A 20,658-nucleotide genomic window follows, 5' to 3' on the forward strand; every position below is an offset into this window, starting at 1 on the left:
CTGTCTGTCTGTCTGTCTGTCTGTCTGTCTATCTGTCTGTCAGTCTCTCTCTCTTTCTCTCTCTCTTTCTCGGGCATTCTACACATTGTGCTAGCGTGACGACGGCTAAAAACGCCTCTCGCTTTCTAATTACTGGTCAAAACGTGCAGGCACACCTAAACGGGGCGGAGGTAGTGAGCGGTGCGTCTTATCCTACTGACACACACTGAAACAATACCGACCGATTGATAAGCGTGCAGACGCATGTTCCAGAAGTTAATCACTTATCCTGTGCCGTCTATATTCGGAATTATTATCTTCCTTCGCCCCGAATAATCTGGAAACTGCGCATTTAAAGTTTAAGAGAGTTGTTTCTCTCAACTGTTGTATTTTCTCTGTTCACGTTTCCAAACAAAAAATATGTCCTGGTTATTGTCGTCGTCTTCATCGCACTGTCTTCATCTCTGTCAGTTACCTGATCCTATCAACAGGGGAAAAAACCCTATTATCTTTATCGTCGTCGACATCAATATAAGTATCTTCATCGTCATCACCACCATCCCCATCATTATCATCATCATCATCATCATCATCATCATCATCATCATCATCATTTTTCACTGTGGTCAATTCACTACCTAGATTTCTCTTACACGTATCACACTTTCTTCTCTGTGTGTGGTAATGTGCAATACAGGCATACATGATGCAATGTGCAATACAGGCATACATGATGCAATGTGCAATACAGGCATACATGATGCAATGTGCAATACAGGCATACATGATGCAATGTGCAATACAGGCATACATGATGCAATGTGCAATACAGGCATACATGATGCAATGTGCAATACAGGCATACATGATGCAATGCAGGAGAGAGGTGGACGTCAGATGCACGGTACAGGTAGAGATGCACAGGAAGAGGTGTGGTGTGGGTATAGCTGTAGTGTAGATAATAGGTGTGGTGTGGGTATAGCTGTAGTGTAGATAATAGGTGTGGTAGAACTGGAGAGAACGGTTACATGCTTACTTCTTGTTTAATTATCACTTCACACCATGTGTTTTCTGTAGATCGATACCATTTACAGGTATACACAATTTCAACAAATTAGAATCTTTAATGCCAATAATTATGCACGAGAACAACACACACGCATGCACACATGCACGCACACGCGCACATACACACAAAGGTGTCGTTCAACCACATCAACTTACTTAGCATGCCGAATGCGTTCATCCTCATTAGGAAAAGATTGCTCCAATTCCAGACTGCAAAAGATGACATCATGCTCAGGATCAAACACATTCTTGTACACGATGCAGAAATGCTTAGGCAGCAGTATACCTGAATATTAGTCTGTGTTCCAATGTCGACATCAAAGAGGGGGGCATAATGCAAAGGACGTGCTAATTATTAGTACCCAACAGGAAACACGAAAAACGAACAAGGGAAATAAGAAAGGGGTATTAATTATCCTAAGGGATATTAATTATCCTAAGGGATACTGGCCTTTATTTCCCTGTATTGTGCCACTTGAAAAGGTCAAAGATTCAGTACTTCACAAACATAATTATACAGATCAGTAAATTCGATGACGTGTTTGAGCACATAACACATTACCTTGACAATGAGTTTTATCACATTTTCTTTATATGTGACCCTCCACCACGAAATGAGTCGCATGTCACATCGCGCGGTTCTGCGCTAGGCTTAATATAAGTCCGGGGAGTGTCTGGTAACAGTGTGTGGGTCACCTTAGTCACAGGCTTATAACTCAAACAGTTTTTGCTCTTTTCTAAAACGGTTTTCACCATTGGATAGAGCATAAAAAACTCTTTAGAAAAATGTAAACAATATGAAAATCATGCAAAGGTGACATGCGACTCATTCCGTGGTGGAGGGTCACATATAAGCTTTTAACAACACAGTTTCTTTTCTTCAGTTGGACAAAGTACCAATAAATAACAGAAAACGAACAACTTCATTGGTAAATCCAATAGGGAAACGATGAGGGTTAACACGCCTAGGAAGGAGGCTTGTTGTTTATGTTTCAATCTTCACCTGCGTTTTCTGCAACGCGAGAAGTAAATAGATAAGATAAATGTTTTCATGCATCATGCATTAATACTGAAAGAGAACAAGAGTCGCATTTGCCGATAGTATTACGTAAGCTTTGACCAAGCAAGACATTTCAATATGGAAAGACAGGACCTGTTACAAAAAAATGTATTCAATGTTGTTTATTTGCCTCTACATTATTTGTATTAACACTGCGGAGTAAAAGCAGTACACATTTAATTCTCAGTTTCTCTGCAAATTAGACGGGGCTGGTATCTCTTTCTCTCTTCCTTTCTACCTTGTTCACCAGGCCCTAAAACATATGACCAGAAAATAATATATTCGATATATTTGTTCTTTCCGGTTCTACAATGGAGAAAAAGTGCCTCGCAGTTTTGAACGCCAACCAAAGCTTTCAGCCATTACACGGGGTCAATTCCAAAAGCAAACCAAAACCAACTAGCTCTTGCTTGCAATCAGCATGTAACATTTTGCTCCATATTTATCAGTGTCGACTGGGAAATTTGAGATGTTTGTGTAGGTTTACTTGGAACCATTATTCCCAAGAGAAAATCACATTCTCTTTTCCAATGTGACGGTGCAATGCTTTTATAACCGATAAAACCTTCATGGAAATGGTCAGGAGAATCCAGCTGACAGAAAGCTGTCTTTAAAGATGGATCTTGTTCTACAATTGTGCTATTCTTCAAGCAGAAAAGAAAGTTTACATATAATCCGAAAGTGGTTTTTTTTCAACCACATTTCTTCAGCACTTGCCACCCACTTCAAGCTGCGGGTTCTGGCTAGATATTCACCAACAAAGAATATCTGGCATGACCGTTAAGAGAAAAAAGTAAGAGGGCAATCAAAATAAAGTTTAAAATCCAGGATTTACTCACAACAGACAAACGAGCAGGAAATGTCGGCTGTAATCCAGAGGTCAGCCCTTAACTAAGGACAGGTAACAACAACCCGCCCTCCCAGGTGAGCTAAAGGAAGATAACTGCTGGGTAGAGGGAGATAACTCTGCTGTAAGGGGCGAGAAGCCAGGCGATATCCCCCGGAGTCCTAATCTGTCCCGTTCTCAATGGCCGTGGTGAGAATGGTTCGGGGGACAAGCGACGAGAGACGGGGTGGGACTGAAGGCTTACAAACGCCTTAACCTTGCCGCACAGGGTTAACTGCTTGACCGAGCCCTAGTGACCCAGGCATGCTGCAATCTGCTCATATACACGTCAATTTCCCTCTGATAAATGTGGGCTCCGTTTTGTTGCTGTATTGAGCTCAGCGGTATCATGTACATTTCTCATTATAAAGTTGCTCTCTATAAGAACAAAAATCAAGGAGGAGAGGGAAACACTTATTGATTTTCAAATTTGCTGACAAGAAATCTGCACTGTTTATTCATCAATGACACATGTGGGTATGTCTAAAAGTTCAAAGACAAATTTTACAAAAGGTAAAGAACGTGGAAAAAAAACCCGAGTACAGGTCTTCAAAGTTTATCTAACATTTATGCTTCGTTTGTAAGAAATACCAAAAGACTCATTTAACATAAAAGTATACTAAGGAGAATCTACATAGAAAAGCTTTAAAAAAAAAAACGAGTTTAGACCACACACAAAAATAGAAAATGACATTCCCTATGTCTGTATCGATGAGGCTTGTGTAAGTTCTGAACAAAGGCTTTCAACAGTTTATCTCATATAGTGGCATTAATTTGTTTGCGTACATGAAAGGAAAAGCACGTGTCTACGAACATCAAATAGAAAAATCATTCTAAGGAGCGCCTCCAAACATCATTTAACTGCAACTAAACCCGCAAACCAGAAGCAAGCGAACTTTTTGCAATCCAGCAGGCAAGTCACACCAAGAAAAAAACTTTTCTTTTCTTTATTTGGTGTTTAACGTCGTTTTCAACCGTTCAAGGTTATATCGCGACGGAAGAAAAAAACTTCAATTACTACATTTATTAAAACCCTAATTACAAAAAATCCATCACCACTAATTAAGGAAGGTGCCAGTGCGTGAATTAATCTTGCGAAACCAAAATGTATCCTATTGTGTGACTGCATCATGTACTAAGGGCTATGTGTAAGCTTACTACACTCAACGAAAGGATTTAATCTCCTCTATGTTTATGAGTAACAAGTCAAGAGGAAACTATGTGCCAATAACCTTCTTTCAAAAACAAAAATAAAACTTTTTTTATACTCCGTTTTTTACGCCCAGTGAACAACAAGAAAAACAAACTGGAAAGTGTTTTACGATAGTTCACAGAAAACAAATCAAAGAAATACGACAAAACACACAAAACACACAAATTCAAATAAAATCTACAAAGACTTGAGTCGCCTGTTGGTGAGATATGTGCGCGTTATAAATATTCGTATTATTATTATTATTATTATTATTATTATTATTATTATTATTATTATATTATTATTATTATTATTATAAGACAACACTTCTAATGAGAGGGCAAACGAACAACAGAAAAATGAAGGGAATTACAAAACAATATTCTTGAAAAACTGCAGATTTTCAACGGAAGAAAAAGAATTTTAAAAAATACAGAAACCTGCCAGACAGTGAAAGAACATTCCTACAAAGTCTGAGATTTCAAAAAAAAGACATTTTCTCATGCAAGTAAAAGCGTAGTATACTGTACTGCAATACTTCGCCAATGTTGTACTACAAAGCTGAGAACGGCACAACTCCTTGCTATACACGTCTGAGCAAAGGAACATGCACAAAATAAAAGGGGGGGGGGGCGGAGGCACGGTGGGAAGGTAAGTGGAGGGAATAGGGTGGGGCTGGGAAGAGGTGGAAAAGAGAGAGGGGAGGGGATAGGAGGGAGTGTTGATGGATAGGGAGAGGGGAGGGGATAGGAGGGAGTGTTGATGGATAGGGAGAGGGGAGGGGATAGGAGGGAGTGTTGATGGATAGGGAGAGGGGAGGGGATAGGAGGGAGTGTTGATGGATAGGGAGAGGGGAGGGGATAGGAGGGAGTGTTTATGGATAGGGAGAGGGGAGGGGATAGGAGGGAGTGTTGATGGATAGGGAGAGGGGAGGGGATAGGAGGGAGTGTTTATGGATAGGGAGAGGGGAGGGGATAGGAGGGAGTGTTGATGGATAGGGAGAGGGGAGGGGATAGGAGGGAGTGTTTATGGATAGGGAGAGGGGAGGGGATAGGAGGGAGTGTTGATGGATAGGGAGAGGGGAGGGGATAGGAGGGAGTGTTGATGGATAGGGAGAGGGGAGGGGATAGGAGGGAGTGTTGATGGATAGGGAGAGGGGAGGGGATAGGAGGGAGTGTTTATGGATAGGGAGAGGGGAGGGGATAGGAGGGAGTGTTGATAGATAGGGAGAGGGGAGGGGATAGGAGGGAATGTTTGTGGATAGGGGAGGGCGGGCTGTAACTTTCAAGTGGAAGGGCGGGATGTTTGAAGCAGGAAACTTACCATATCTGAGCGGACTGCAGGCTGATGCCAGGAAAAACAGGCAGCAAACACGAGGTTAGTAATGGGAGGGTGGATGGGGTTCTTTAGTCAGTTAACATCAATTATACTTTGTTTAATAAATAACCACACATAAAACCCACACACACACATACAAATATCCCAAAGAAATCCCTCCTCGGTTGACCACCATAATAGTAACAATACAGCGGTACCTGTGATGACAAGACACCTTTGGGATCAAACAAAAGTGACTCTTTATACTGAAGGTACACTTTCGAACCAGGCAAACTTTGATACGGCTAATAGCTAGAACAATGGAATGCGGGACATGTCCTGAATGTGGAGGTGTCTTTTCATCAGAGGGAGCCTCGTATCACAGGTACCACTGCAGTACACGGTAATACCAAAGCATTCACAACATATTCACAACACATTCACAACACATTCACAAATCCACAGAAAGGGTCGCACAGCTTGATTAGTCATAAACAGCTAAGCTGTGTATAGTTAACATTCAAATCATGCACAATCAATGCGTATGTGCCTTCCTTGGTGTCCACCCGCCCATCCCTTTCTTACAAGGCACATCATTCATACAAGGCACATCATTCATACAAGGCACATCATTCATACAAGGCACATCATTCATACAAATGCAAAATTCCCAACATGCTCACTTAAGAAACGTGAAACATGCACTCTGTATGTTGGATGCATTCTGGTTTCACATGACAGTGAAAAGGCTTGAGAGGATTGTTATGCTTGAGAGAAATGAAATCGTCTGATATCGTTTTGCTGGAAATATGTGAAACAGTGTGATATTGTTGTGAAAGTGTGATATTGTTGTGAAACAGTGTGATATTGTTGTGAAACAGTGTGATGTTGTTGTGAAACAGTGTGATATTGTTGTGAAACAGTGTGATATTGTTGTGAAACAGTGTGACAGTGATGTGTTGTAGAAGTGTGGAAACGTCTAATACATCATTGTCTTGAATAAATGTTGAACAGTGTGATGGTGCTGTATTGGAGAAATATCAAACAGTCTGATATTGCAGTGCTGGAGATAAGTGAAATGATCTGATCGTGATGCAATGTAGCAGGGTGTGAAACAGGTTGATACTGTTGTGGGGAATAGACGTGAAATGGTCTGTGATGCAATGTAGCAGGGTGTGAAACAGGTTGATACTGTTGTTGGGAATAGACGTGAAATGGTCTGTGATGCAATGTAGCAGGGTGTGAAACAGGTTGATACTGTTGTTGGGAATAGACGTGAAATGGTCTGTGATGCAATGTAGCAGGGTGTGAAACAGGTTGATACTGTTGTGGGGAATAGACGTGAAATAGTCTGTGATGCAATGTAGCAGGGTGTGAAACAGGTTGATACTGTTGTGGAGAATAGACGTGAAATGGTCTGTGGGACTGGGTGGCCGAGTGGTAACGCACTTGCGCTCGGAAGCGAGAGGTTGCGAGTTCGACCCTGGGTCAGGGCGTTAGCAATTTTCTCCCTCCTTTCCTAACCTAGGTGGTGGGTTCAAGTGCTAGTCTTTCGGATGAGACGAAAAACCGAGGTCCCTTCGTGTACACTACATTGGGGTGTGCACGTTAAAGATCCCACGATTGACAAAAGGGTCTTTCCTGGCAAAATTGTATAGGCATAGACAAAAATGTCCACCAAAATACCCATGTGACTTGGAATAATAGGCCGTGAAAAGTAGGATATGCGCCGAAATGGCTGCGATCTGCTGGCCGATGTGAATGCGTGATGTATTGTGTAAAAAAATTCCATCTCACACGGCATAAATAAATCGCATAAAATAAAAAAATTATAAATAAATAAATAAATAAATACCCACGAAATTTCGCGCGATATAAGCCTCATATTGATTGATTGATTGATTGATGTAGCAGGGTGTGAAACAGGTTGATACTGTTGTGGGGAATAGACGTGAAATGGTCTGTGCTGTAATGTAGGAGGGTGTGAAACAGGTTGATACTGTTGTGGGGAATAGACGTGAAATGGTCTGTGCTGTAATGTAGGAGGGTGTGAAACAGGTTGATAGTGTTGTGGGGAATAGACGTGAAATGGTTTGTGCTGTAATGTAGGGGTGTGAAACAGGTTGATACTGTTGTGGGGAATAGACGTGAAATGGTCTGTGCTGTAATGTAGGAGGGTGTGAAACAGGTTGATACTGTTGTGGGGAATAGACGTGAAATGGTCTGTGCTGTAATGTAGGAGGGTGTGAAACAGGTTGATAGTGTTGTGGGGAATAGACGTGAAATGGTTTGTGCTGTAATGTAGGGGTGTGAAACAGGTCCATACTGTTGTGGGGAATAGACGTGAAATGGTCTGTGCTGTAATGTAGGAGGGTGTGAAACAGGTTGATAGTGTTGTGGGGAATAGACGTGAAATGGTTTGTGCTGTAATGTAGGGGTGTGAAACAGGTCCATACTGTTGTGGGGAAGAGATGTGGAAGGGTTTGTGCTGTAATGTAGGGGTGTGAAACAGGTCCATACTGTTGTGGGGAAGAGATGTGGAAGGGTTGGTCCACTGTAATGTTGGGGTGTGAAACAGGTCCATAAACAGGTCCATACTGTTGTGGGGAATAGACGTGAAATGGTCTGTGATGTAATGTAGCAGGGTGTGAAACAGGTCCATACTGTTGTGGGGAATAGACGTGAAATGGTCTGTGCTGTAATGTAGCAGGGTGTGAAACAGGTCCATACTGTTGTGGGGAATAGACGTGAAATGGTCTGTGCTGTAATGTAGGAGGGTGTGAAACAGGTTGATACTGTTGTGGGGAATAGACGTGAAATGGTCTGTGCTGTAATGTAGGAGGGTGTGAAACAGGTTGATAGTGTTGTGGGGAATAGACGTGAAATGGTTTGTGCTGTAATGTAGGGGTGTGAAACAGGTCCATACTGTTGTGGGGAAGAGATGTGGAAGGGTTGGTCCACTGTAATGTAGGGGTGTGAAACAGGTCCATACTGTTGTGGGGAAGAGATGTGAAATGGTCTGTGATGCAATGTAGGAGGGTGTGAAACAGGTCCATACTGTTGTGGGGAATAGACGTGAAATGGTCTGTGCTGTAATGTAGGGGTGTGAAACAGGTCCATACTGTTGTGGGGAAGAGATGTGGAAGGGTTGGTCCACTGTAATGTAGGGGTGTGAAACAGGTCCATACTGTTGTGGGGAAGAGACGTGGAAGGGTTGGTCCACTGTTATGTTGGAGGAAACAGAAACAGTGAACACATTCATAAAGTGTGAAAAGGTGTGGACAAAGAGGCATCAAGAATGGAAAAGCAGCTACTCAATGTGCTATGTACCATAAACATTTGTGTCCTGTTTATAGTGTAACAGTGTTTTATCCACATAGCTTCATGAAGGAAAAACATTATTCTGGTTGCACAAGGGTCATTTGTACGCAACACTCAACTTGTTCAACAAAAGTCCAAGAGAGGTTTTCATGGCAGCAAAACGCAGACTTACCTGGGATTAAACATTTTGGGGGGTGAGACGCGCGACGCCTCGATGTCAGACAGTGACGTCATGCTGCTAGCTGACGATAGTTCTCCACCCTGCAGGCTCTGCAATGTTTCATCTACCATTACTGACACTGATGGTAAACAACAACAACTGGGCATTTATTTAATGATTATAAAACTATTAGAAATTATTCAAATTTGTCTTTGGGGACAGAATGTACGTATAAAGAATTTAGACATTATAATTTTCTCTCACGATTTTGTGTGTCCATTACATTTCTGGCCATTACAATTATTTCAGCCCTTCTTTGAAGGACATTTCCTTAATAAGCAAACTGCTATGAATCACTTTTAAACTTAGAATCTCTTTGTTTAAAATTTAAAAAACAATAGTATCGTACAACCTGGAAGCCTTAAAGGCACAGTAAGCCTCCCGTAAACCATCGCAGAGCTCCCCGAGCGTCTAAAAACAGTACAAGCATACTTCCATTTGAACGCTCACCGAACGGGAACATCCTGGCTGCTTTCTGTCGAGCGTGAGACATTTTCCAAGAATTTATTTTCGTGGACTTGGCCCTGAAGAACAATGGCGCCTCGTTTTTGCGCTAGACCTAACTTTTAGAATCTAAATAATAAATTGACAGCTTGTTACACAAACATTCTTTAATCATAAAAGAATTCGTTTTTCATCAAGACAAGATCAGAACAATTCGAAGTTGTGAAAGTTTAAAAAAAGAAAAGCCCGGAAGCAGGGTCACGCAAGGGTCGTGGCAGACGACGGTTTTATCAGTGCAAATCGCCGTTCCTCTCAACAGTCAAAAGCCATCGCTAGAGTTCTTGTGAACCACAGCCGTTGTTTCGTGCATAAAAAACGTGCTATTGTAGATAAGCTCACGTCGAGTCGCATTCAAATGACTAACTATGACGACTGCATTGTGAAAAGGGAAAACTGGATCACACGGGTTCACGATGGCTCAGGGGTAAGATAAACCACGCAAAAATAAATTCTTTGAAAATTGTTCGCTCTTTACGGAGGGCACCTAGGATGTTCTCAATTGGTGAGTGTTTAAATGAAAGGGTGTTTGTACTGTGTGTAAAAGCCTGACCGTATCTGTGATGGTTTACGGGAGGCTTACTCTGCCTTTAACTTCATAAAGCTACTTCTTGAGAACCTTCTCACTGCAGTAGAACTTTAATATCATGTTAATAACACAAATAACATCATGCAGTAAAACTGTATAATACTGTTGAATCAAGACTCTAGAGACGCACATACATGCAAGCACATACGCATTATTGTGCTCTTCTGCCATTTAAAATCAAGCTTTACTCCTGTTCTGTGTAAAGCTGGTTCATGACTATGTGGCCTAAACGAGTAGGCAGACTAGGCTACCCAGACCGGCCATAAACAATAAGCCATGAGGTTGAAGTCAGTTATTTACATCGAATAGTTTTTAATACATGGGAGAAGGGAGAGAGAAAAAGACAAGACATAGAGATGGAAGGGTGAAATAAAGTATTACATGTCTCAGCGCAACAAGCAGCATTGCCATTGGCATTCACATGATTATTGACCATGTTCCACTGCATGCAAGCTAATAGAACTGAAATGAGTGCACTCACATGGAAAATTCGGCCTGTGCATGCAGGTGTGTGTTTGTGTGTGTGTGTGCGTGCATGTCAGTGTGTGTGCGTGTGTGCGTGTGTATGCATGCAGGTGTACATGTGTGCCTGTGTTTGTCTGTCTGTCTGTGTCCATCTGTGGGTATCAATGAAATTTGTTTCTTCATTACAAGTGCTCACCACACGCCAGACACATGTAAGTGCTCACCACACGCCAGACACATGTAAGTGCTCACCACACGCCAGACACATGTAAGTGCTCACCACACGCCAGACACATGTAAGTGCTCACCACGCGCCAGACACATGTAAGTGCTCACCACACGCCAGACACATGTAAGTGCTCACCACACACCAGACACATGTAAGTGCTCACCACACGCCAGACACATGTAAGTGCTCACCACACGCCAGACACATGTAAGTGCTCACCACACGCCAGACACATGTAAGTGCTCACCACACGCCAGACACATGTAAGTGCTCACCACGTGCCAGACACATGTAAGTGCTCACCACGCGCCAGACACATGTAAGTGCTCACCACGCGCCAGACACATGTAAGTGCTCACCACACGCCAGACACATGTAAGTGCTCACCACACGCCAGACACATGTAAGTGCTCACCACACGCCAGACACATGTAAGTGCTCACCACGCGCCAGACACATGTAAGTGCTCACCACACGCCAGACACATGTAAGTGCTCACCACGCGCCAGACACATGTAAGTGCAGACTGTCTCAGCAAGCCAAGGAAAACCCCAGGCTAGTCAAGTGAAATAAAGATGGTGTTTTCCCAACTCACTCAGAGGCAGTTGAAGTATAGATGTAGTAATTAAGCCATGGTTAGAAGAGCGAAGCATGCAGGTGTTAGCCTTTTTGTTTATGTACTCAGGTAAGTTTGTTAACATGCATGCAGGTGTTAGCCTTTTTGTTTATGTACTCAGGTAAGTTTGTTAACATGCATGCAGGTGTTAGCCTTTTTGTTTATGTACTCAGGTAAGTTTGCTAACATGCAACACATTGTTAAATGTTTTTGTACTTTGAATATTTGTGTAATCGTGTTATTAGATACACCTTTCACCAAGTGTCCTTACCGCATTTAGCAACTGCTGAAAGGAACACAACAACAGTGGCTACATGCAGGCTCAACAAATCAACACACACAAAATAAGCAATAAAAGGCAAGAAAGTAAACATGCAAAAAAACAAACAGACTAGAAAATGTTTCCAATTACACCCCCATGTTACTGTGCAGTTTACAAGCAATTCAAACAGTAAAATAATGTGCAAATCAAATAACGCCATCGTTCAAAAATGACCACATAATTATTAGATCCAAGACATCCATGCAGCAGATCTTAAAACAGGAAAACCATACCAAGTGAAAATAGAATGTGAATGCATCAAAAGCAAAAAGAATCAAACACTCAGCATGCAATTCTTCTAAATTCATGTTACAAAACAATACTCAAAGCATGCTAATAGCAACTGCTGTTTCCCAGCCGGACCCTTCCCAGCACCCATCAGTGTGTTATGTGTACCTTTTCAATTGTGCCCTCTACCACAAAAAATGGACTACCTGTGTAGCAAAGGCAATAACAATGTCCGTACCTGTCTGTGCTGACGTAACTTTGCAGCCTGCGCTGGGTTATTGAAGCGGTACATGTTGGACTTTCCGATGATCACAACATCTCCTGTACACAGCCATGTTTAAACATCAGTATATCTCCTGTGCACAGCAAAACATAACCATGTGCGGCTAGTACCCGTGTATCTCCTCGACAGACTACAACACAAAAACTGTAAACACTGCGGATTAATTCCACAGCCAGCATGTCCACAATCGTACTTTCCATTTCTTCTTCACGCTTGTCTTGAAGTTTCCCCAGATAAGAGTTTGCACAAATTATATCTCCAAACCTTCCATGTCTTGATCCGTAGCTGATGAAATTTGCCAACAGAGAATTCTCTTCAGGAAGAGTTTGTCATAAGTATAATTTTAGCAGCCCGTGTTAAGAACGTAACACTTCAACAAGAGTCTTTAAACATCTTGCATGGCCACAATATTGGAAAACGAATTAATACTTCTGCATATGTCACAAAACATCTTTTGCAAAAGTCCAGGTGATTAGAACCTTATGACAATACAGTCAAAACTGCCAATAATGACAACACTAGGGACAGACCAAAAGTGGTCGTTAGAAACAGGTGGACGTTTTGGAAGGTGATGGTGAATTATATAGACAAAAACTGGTGGGGGATCCTCTGGGGTGGTCGTTGTGGACAGGTGGTCGTTATCGAGAGGTGGTCGTTATCGAGATGTGGTCGTCATTGAGAGGTGGTCGTTATTGAGGGGTGGTCGTTATATAGAGGTGGTCGTTATCGAGAGGTGGTCGTCATTGAGAGGTAGTCGTTAATGACAGGTGGTCGTTATTGAGAGGTGGCCGTTATAGAGGGGTGGTCGTTATATAGAGGTTGCCGTTATAGAGGGGTGGTCGTTATTGAGAGATGGTCGTTATTGAGAGGTGGTAGCTAGGGCAGGTTCCACTGAACTTTAAGTTCACCTACCTTGTGTGAGCGGCGAAGGCTCGTGTGCGAGGACGCCATTAATGGTACAGCTGGCGCTGTGGTGAGGGAACAGGGTGACCTGGCCCCCCTCGTTCTTCACGTGGCAATGCTCAGAGTGGATGCCGGGACCCTCCAGCACTGCAGGGCAACACACTCACACTTATACTTCATCTGATTGTAAATAGTAATAAAAATACAAAGTTAAACAAGTCGCGTAAGGCGAAATTACAACATTTAGTCAAGCTGTCGAACTAACAGAATGAAACTGAACTCACTGCATTTTTACAGCAAGAGCGTATACTCGTAGCATCGTCAGTCCACCGCTCGATGCACAGGCAGTGAAATTGACAAGAAGAGCGGGGTAGTAGTTGCGCTGAGAAGGATAGCACGCTTTTCTTTATCTCTATTCTTTTTAACTTTCTGAGCTTGTTTTTAATCCAAACATATCACATCTATATGTTTTTGGAATCAGGAACCCACAAGGAATAAGATGAAATTGTTTTTAAATCGATTTCGGAAATTTTATTTTAATAATAATTTTTATATTTTTAATTTTCAGAGCTTGTTTTTAATCCGAATATAACATATTTATATGTTTTTGGAATCAGAAAATGATGAAGAATAAGATAAACGTAAATTTGGATCGTTTAAAAAAAAAAATTTTTTGTTTACAATTTTCAGATTTTTAATGACCAAAGTCATTAATTAATTTTTAAGCCACCAAGCTGAAATGCAATACCGAAGTCCGGCCTTCGTCGAAGATTGCTGGGCCAAAATTTCAATCAATTTGATTGAAAAATGAGGGTGCCTCAACTTTTACAAAAAGCCGGATATGACGTCATCAAAGGTATTTATCGAAAAAAAGAAAAAAACATCCGGGGATATCATTCCCAGGAACTCTCATGTCAAATTTCATAAAGATCGGTCCAGTAGTTTGGTCTGAATCGCTCTACACACACACACACACACACACACACACACACACACACATACACCACAACCCTCGTCTCGATTCCCCCCTCTACGTTAAAACATTTAGTCAAAACTTGACTAAATGTAAAAATACAAGCACATGTAGTACTAAAAATACTAAGTTCCAAATACACATTGTACTAAAAAAAACTAAGTTCTAAATACATGTAGTACTGCAATTCTCACCATCTTGATGCAGGGATCAAAGTCAACGCTTACTCACTTACGTTTTTGCCTCATAATTCCCGTCTACTTACAAGAGACCGATTTCCTTTCTATTTCTTTCTTCCTTTTCTCAAAGCAGGCTTAAAATTGAAACAAGTCGCGTAAGGCGAAATTACTACATTTAGTCAAGCTGTGGATCTCACAGAATGAAATTGAACGTAGTCCGCCGCTAGTGCAAAAGGCAGTGAAAGTGACGAGCCTGTTTGGCGCGGTAGCGGTTGCGCTGTGCTTCATAGCACGCTTTACTGTACCTCTCTTTGTTTTAACTTTCTGAGCGTGTTTTTAATCCAAACATATCATATCTATATGTTTTTGGAATCAGGAACCAACAAGGAATAAGATGAAAGTGTTTTTAAATTGATTTCAAAAATTTAATTTTGATCATAATTTTTAATTTTTTTAATTTTCAGAGCTTGTTTTTAATCCAAATATAACATATTTATATGTTTTTGGAATCAGAAAATGATGAAGAATAAGATGAACGTAAATTTGGATCGTTTTATAAAAAATGTATTTTTTTTACAATTTTCAGATTTCTAATGACCAAAATCTTAAATTAATTTTTAAGCCACCAAGCTGAAATGCAATACCGAAGTCCGGCCTTCGTCGAAGATTGCTTGGCCAAAATTTCAATCAATTTGATTGAAAAATGAGGGTGTGACAGTGCCGCCTCAACTTTTACAAAAAGCCGGATATGACGTCATCAAAGACATTTATCGAAAAAATGAAAACAACGTCCGGGGATATCATACCCAGGAACTCTCATGTCAAATTTCATAAAGATCGGTCCAGTAGTTTACTCTGAATCGCTCTACACACACACACACGCACACACACACACACACATACACACATACACACATACACCATGACCCTCGTCTCGATTCCCCCTCTATGTGAAAACATTTAGTCAAAACTTGACTAAATGTAATAAAATGATACTTTCTTGCTTGCTGGCTTCTTCCTTTCTTACACAACTTACCAATATCCTGTTGACGTCTGGCATCCTTGCGTCCTATCCGCGTCGTCCCTTCCTGTTTGGTCAAAAATAAAAAGCAAGTGTAAACTTGTGGATACACTATCAAGAACAAATCTACAATAAATAGTAATCCAATAGAAACCATCATCACATTTTTGGTACATACAGTGACAACAAAATTGCTACCCAGAACTCCTGTGAGCAGTCCCAACACTCAAACCCTCTCCATAGATGTCCACTAATGTTAGCATGTTTGCATGTACGGTGATACAGAATACTAGGTGTGGAGTGATACTGATCACATCTGTTCATTCTATGCACAGTCCCTGTTCATTAATAGAAAACACCCATTATGAAATTACAGATGACAATATGCCAGTGGACAGAGATCAGGGACAGTACACATCGCACTTGTTTATATATTACGCACATTCTCCCCTTCTTACATCGATTTGAGAAACAAAGGGACGTAAGCGGTGTAAATGCATCAACATGTGCACAAGAGTAACTGAGAGTTGTGCGGAACCACTCTACCTGAGAGAATAATTCACTTACATAAGCACTATGCTTCATTACGGATCCTAAATGCCAGATTTTGTACATGTGTATAAATATATATCTGTCACGATATTAACATTGAATAACGTTTTGTTTAAACCAATAATAAGCATGGAAATGAACAAGGGACTTTCATCCTCATTCTTTCCCACACAGAAAGAAAGTGACCTTAATGTGAAAGATGACAACTCCAGTGGAGAGAATGTCCTCGTCCATGACCGATGAGGTGGGTCAAATGGGACACACACACACACACACACACACACACACACACACACACACACACACACACACACACACACACACACACACACACACACAATGAAAGTGACCTTGAAGTGAAAGATGACGACTCCAGTGGAGAGAATGTCCTCGTCCAACCCAATGAGGTGGGGCAGCTGGGAGTCGATGATGACGCCATAGGAACTGGAGCGACGTCCCAGGCCGCGGATTGACAGGTCAGTGTCCTACAGTCAGTGAATGTACATGTTGTGCGTCAACAATACAGAGGTACCTGCGATGTGAGGCCCCTCTGATGAGAGGACACCTCTCATGAAAGGACACTTTCTCTTGTCCATTAAATTGTCTATTTTCTACCAGAACATACCTGTCATAACAGGCCACTTGTAATGTACGGACACTTTGTCCTGGTCCCAAAGGTGGCCTTTCATGGCAGGTACCACTGTACAGTGGAACCACACTTGTAATGTACGGACACTTTGTCCTGGTCCCAAAGGTGACCTTTCATGGCAGGTAACACTGTACAGTGGAACCACACTTGTAATGTCCGGACACTTTGTCCTGGTCCCAAAGGTGACCTTTCATCGCAGGTACCACTGTACAGTGGAACCACACTTGTAAGACCTCTAGACATGTGAGAAAGGCAGGTCTTAAACAGGAGGGAGTCTTAAACAGGAGGGAGTCTTACAACGGGAGTAAGTAACATTATACACTTTGTCAACACAAAGTCTGAACAAACAAGGTCTTCAAAGGTAAGGAGTCTTAAACTGGGTGGTCTTAAACTGGGTGGTCTTAAAAGGGGGTTCCACTGTAACACCTGTGCATGACTCTCTTTAACTCTTTTGGAGCCGGCGACAGTATCAGATGTTGACTGCCCTTGTTTGGTTAAAAAAAATCTTTTCTTCAAGCAACTGTTTGCTGGAAAGTTCATTAAAAATGTACACATGATTAGCATTCTTTAAGTTAAATCAAAACTTTTACTTTAGTGTTGACATGGTCTTTACTCAATATGCAGAAACAGATTGAACATTCATTCCAAAGCGTCAGAGTATGATGAACGAACCTGCATCAGAGTTTGAGTCTCCGTCCATTTGTTCATCCAGGACTGGGTAAGCTGGTCGACCTGGGCAACAAATCATGGACACGTTATATTCTGTTTAATGCATAGATGGTCGTCAGAACGCAACTCAAAGCAAAATCAAACGCAGGAAAGTCGCCATGATCAGGGCTGGGGAAATACTTCAAGGCTGAAATCTTTGAAGTATACTGAACAGCACCACTCTGTGATAATACACCTTACAGCTCACAAAGACCACAGTCTTTTTCCGCATGACACAACTCACACAAGCAACCTCTACTCTTGTCCTGAATTAAATCCAGCAAAGTCCGGAAAGAGGCTGCTCAGTTCTCCACATATTTGACTCGCAGTATCTGGGACCACCCGTTCCGATGTGGATATGGATCGGAACAATTCAAGGGAAGTAACCTCCGTTCTGGCAATTTTCCCTTTGACTTATAGAATGAACAACCGTTTACCTGTATCCACGCCACCCCTTCCAGACAGACATACACTGATACAGACAGACATACACTGATACAGACAGACATGCACGCACGTATAGATGCATGAATACATCCACATAGACACACGCATGCACGCACGCTGAAATAGACACACACACACACACACACACACACACACACACACACGTACGCACGCACGCACGCACACACACATGCACAGACAAACACACACACACACACTCACACACACACACACGTACGCACGCACGCACGCACACACACATGCACAGACAAACACACACACGCATATACGCTGACACCCACACACACACACACACACACACACGTACGCACGCACGCACACATACACAGACAAACACACACACATACACACACGCACTGGCACCCACACGCGCACACACACACACACACACACACACACACACACACACACACACACACACACACACACACACTGAAACTGCCTTTCAGCAAGATACGCCACCATCACAACAGAAAGAGCGGGAGAGGTGAGTGAAGGTAAGTAAAACATGGCTGACCTTGGCCTGGCTCTCCTTCAAATGCTCCCTCAGCATTGTGTCGGCCGTTTCCTGGTCCGCCACCACGGCCCCTCCCTGTCAAGGTCAAGCATTGCATTTAAATGGTGTTATATAACTGTAACATGTATAACGTTTGGCAGGACATCATCATGAAGTAGACAGCATGGTGCCGGCAGACTTCTGCTCTGACACGACGGCTCCTCCCTGCCAATGTCAATCATATTGCAAAGAAATCTTGTTATATACCTACATCGTAACATGTATAACGTTTGAAAGGAAATGTTCATGGTGCATACAGGATTTTGAAAGCTGACTATTGTGATTGTGTTGCTGCAAGCTATCCCCGGTAACAGTGATAGCAGCCTCAATTTCCATGAGGGGTTGGTTATTATTATTTATTGTCTCTCCAGCTGATATTGCTATTCGAGACTGATGCTTGTCCAGTATTTAATGTAATTCTCTATTTTTGAACTCAAATGTTTAGTGTTCTTAGTATGTCTTGCTAAGCTAAGTTCTATTTAATCAAAGTATGTTTGCGTGTGCTTATACTTAGTGATATTGTAAAGCGCATAGTGCTTTTAGTTATGCGCTATAGAAATCTCCTTAATAAATAAATAAATAAATGCTTCCTTGAGGGGATTCCCCAAGGACAAGAAAATGTACACACCAATTATTCAGTACCAAATGCCTGTATGTGATGATCAGTCTTGTGGGTCCACTTTTCGTAGCGAGCAGGGTTCCCACTGACTGACTGATTTGCAAAGGTTGGTACAAAACGAGACTGATTTTGCTCCACGATATGGCAAAAATGTGTATGACACCTCATACATGCAATGCAGGGCAAACTCCCTTTCGAGACCCCCAATTTAAGAATCCTCCCTTTTGAGACCCCCAATTTAAGAATCCTCCCTTTTGAGACCCCCAATTTAAGAATCCTCCCTTTCGAGACCCCCAATTTAAGAATCCTCCCTTTTGAGACCCCCAATTTAAGAATCCTCCCTTTTGAGACCCCCAATTTAAGAATCCTCCCTTTTGAGACCCCCAATTTAAGAATCCTCCCTTTTGAGATTACAATGTGATGATTAGTCTCTTGTTATCACAATGTGATGATTAGTCTCTTGTTATGACAATGTGATGATTAGTCTCTTGTTATCACAGTCTTGATTTCCTCCCTCAGCCCTACTTGTTTAAGTCGGTCCTTAATTGAGCGCTAAGTCAAATTTGCGAAGACTTTCCAAAGTCTTGTTTCAAAAACTGTAGTGGCAAAGCGTTGTGCGGTCAACTTCGCCAAATTATGTTGAGGTTTTACAGCCCCCATCATTTCTCCCCACTTTTCACCCACACCAAACACCAAACCCTTTGACAAGGCACGGCCACACCTGTACCTCGCTATAGTCTGGGTCAGAGCTGGGGGTGGAGTTGGACCCCGAGCTGCGCCTCTCCAGGCCGGCCAGTAGGGACAACAGCCCTGAGAAGGGGGACTGAGAGTCCGGCGTCTGCACAACAACACACCATGCCACTAGCAGTCGCTACAACATTCTAGCACATTTTTTTCTATAGATATATATGCACACAATCATAGTTCCATTAGCAGTCGCTACAACATTCTAGCACATTCTTTTCTTCTGGTTGATAGTCCCATTGTCATGGCTAGTTGCTACAAAATTCTAGCACATCCAGACAATTTTGCAAATAGATATTCGTACAATGATACAGTGGTATATGCAATGACTTGATGCCCTTGGTATCACAATGACTTGATGCCCTTGGTATCACAATGACTTGATGCCCTTGGTATCACAATGACTTGATGCCCTTGGTATCACAATGACTTGATGCCCTTGGTATCACAATGACTTGATGCCCTTGGTATCACAATGACTTGATGCCCTTGGTATCACAATGACTTGATGCCCTTGGTATCACAATGACTTGATGCCCTTGGAATCAACCAAAGAGTGTCCCTACATTGTTGGTGTTTTTTTCTCGTCATACTATATAAGACAAGTAACAACAGCATGTATCCTTTTTTAGGTGATATGTCATTAGAGGAGCCTGTCATTGCAGTTACCACTGTAAGCAGATGTAAGAAATGGACACCAGAAAATTTCACTAGCAGTTACGACAACATTCTGGCACATTCCCTGCCAACAGACACTCACACAATGCTGGTGGAACTAGTAGTCGCCATGCTGTATATCACACTTTGATCATGCGTGCTCATACAATGGAACCCCGCTTTTAAGACCAGCTCCATTTTAAGACTCGTCTCTTTTCGGACCAAGCTTTTTCAGATTTGTGTATTCTTAACATCTCTAAATGTAGCTGAATTTGTGACTCCCTCTCTTCTTCACACCTGATTTCCTCAGATTTTTAACAGTTTTAAAACGGGGGTTCCATTCAATAGGA

At 42.0% G+C, this 20,658-nt stretch overlaps 1 protein-coding gene across 1 annotated transcript in view; it reads right to left on the reverse strand.

Moving 5' to 3' along the window:
* LOC138953368 (uncharacterized) overlaps positions 1–20,658 on the reverse strand; it is a 186,672-nt gene that overhangs the window by 55,442 nt on the left and 110,572 nt on the right. Inside the window, exons 15-24 of the mRNA XM_070325167.1 lie at positions 19,635–19,745; positions 18,250–18,324; positions 17,229–17,288; positions 16,258–16,392; positions 15,371–15,422; positions 13,192–13,329; positions 12,235–12,317; positions 8,999–9,096; positions 7,962–8,201; positions 1,204–1,257 (exon numbers count right to left, since the gene is read on the reverse strand). Of these exons, the coding sequence (XP_070181268.1) occupies positions 1,204–1,257; positions 7,962–8,201; positions 8,999–9,096; positions 12,235–12,317; positions 13,192–13,329; positions 15,371–15,422; positions 16,258–16,392; positions 17,229–17,288; positions 18,250–18,324; positions 19,635–19,745 (1,046 nt within the window). The remainder of the gene's footprint in view (positions 1–1,203; positions 1,258–7,961; positions 8,202–8,998; positions 9,097–12,234; positions 12,318–13,191; positions 13,330–15,370; positions 15,423–16,257; positions 16,393–17,228; positions 17,289–18,249; positions 18,325–19,634; positions 19,746–20,658) is intronic.

Source organism: Littorina saxatilis, linkage group LG17 (assembly GCF_037325665.1).
Source record: "Littorina saxatilis isolate snail1 linkage group LG17, US_GU_Lsax_2.0, whole genome shotgun sequence".
NCBI lineage: Eukaryota > Metazoa > Mollusca > Gastropoda > Littorinimorpha > Littorinidae > Littorina > Littorina saxatilis.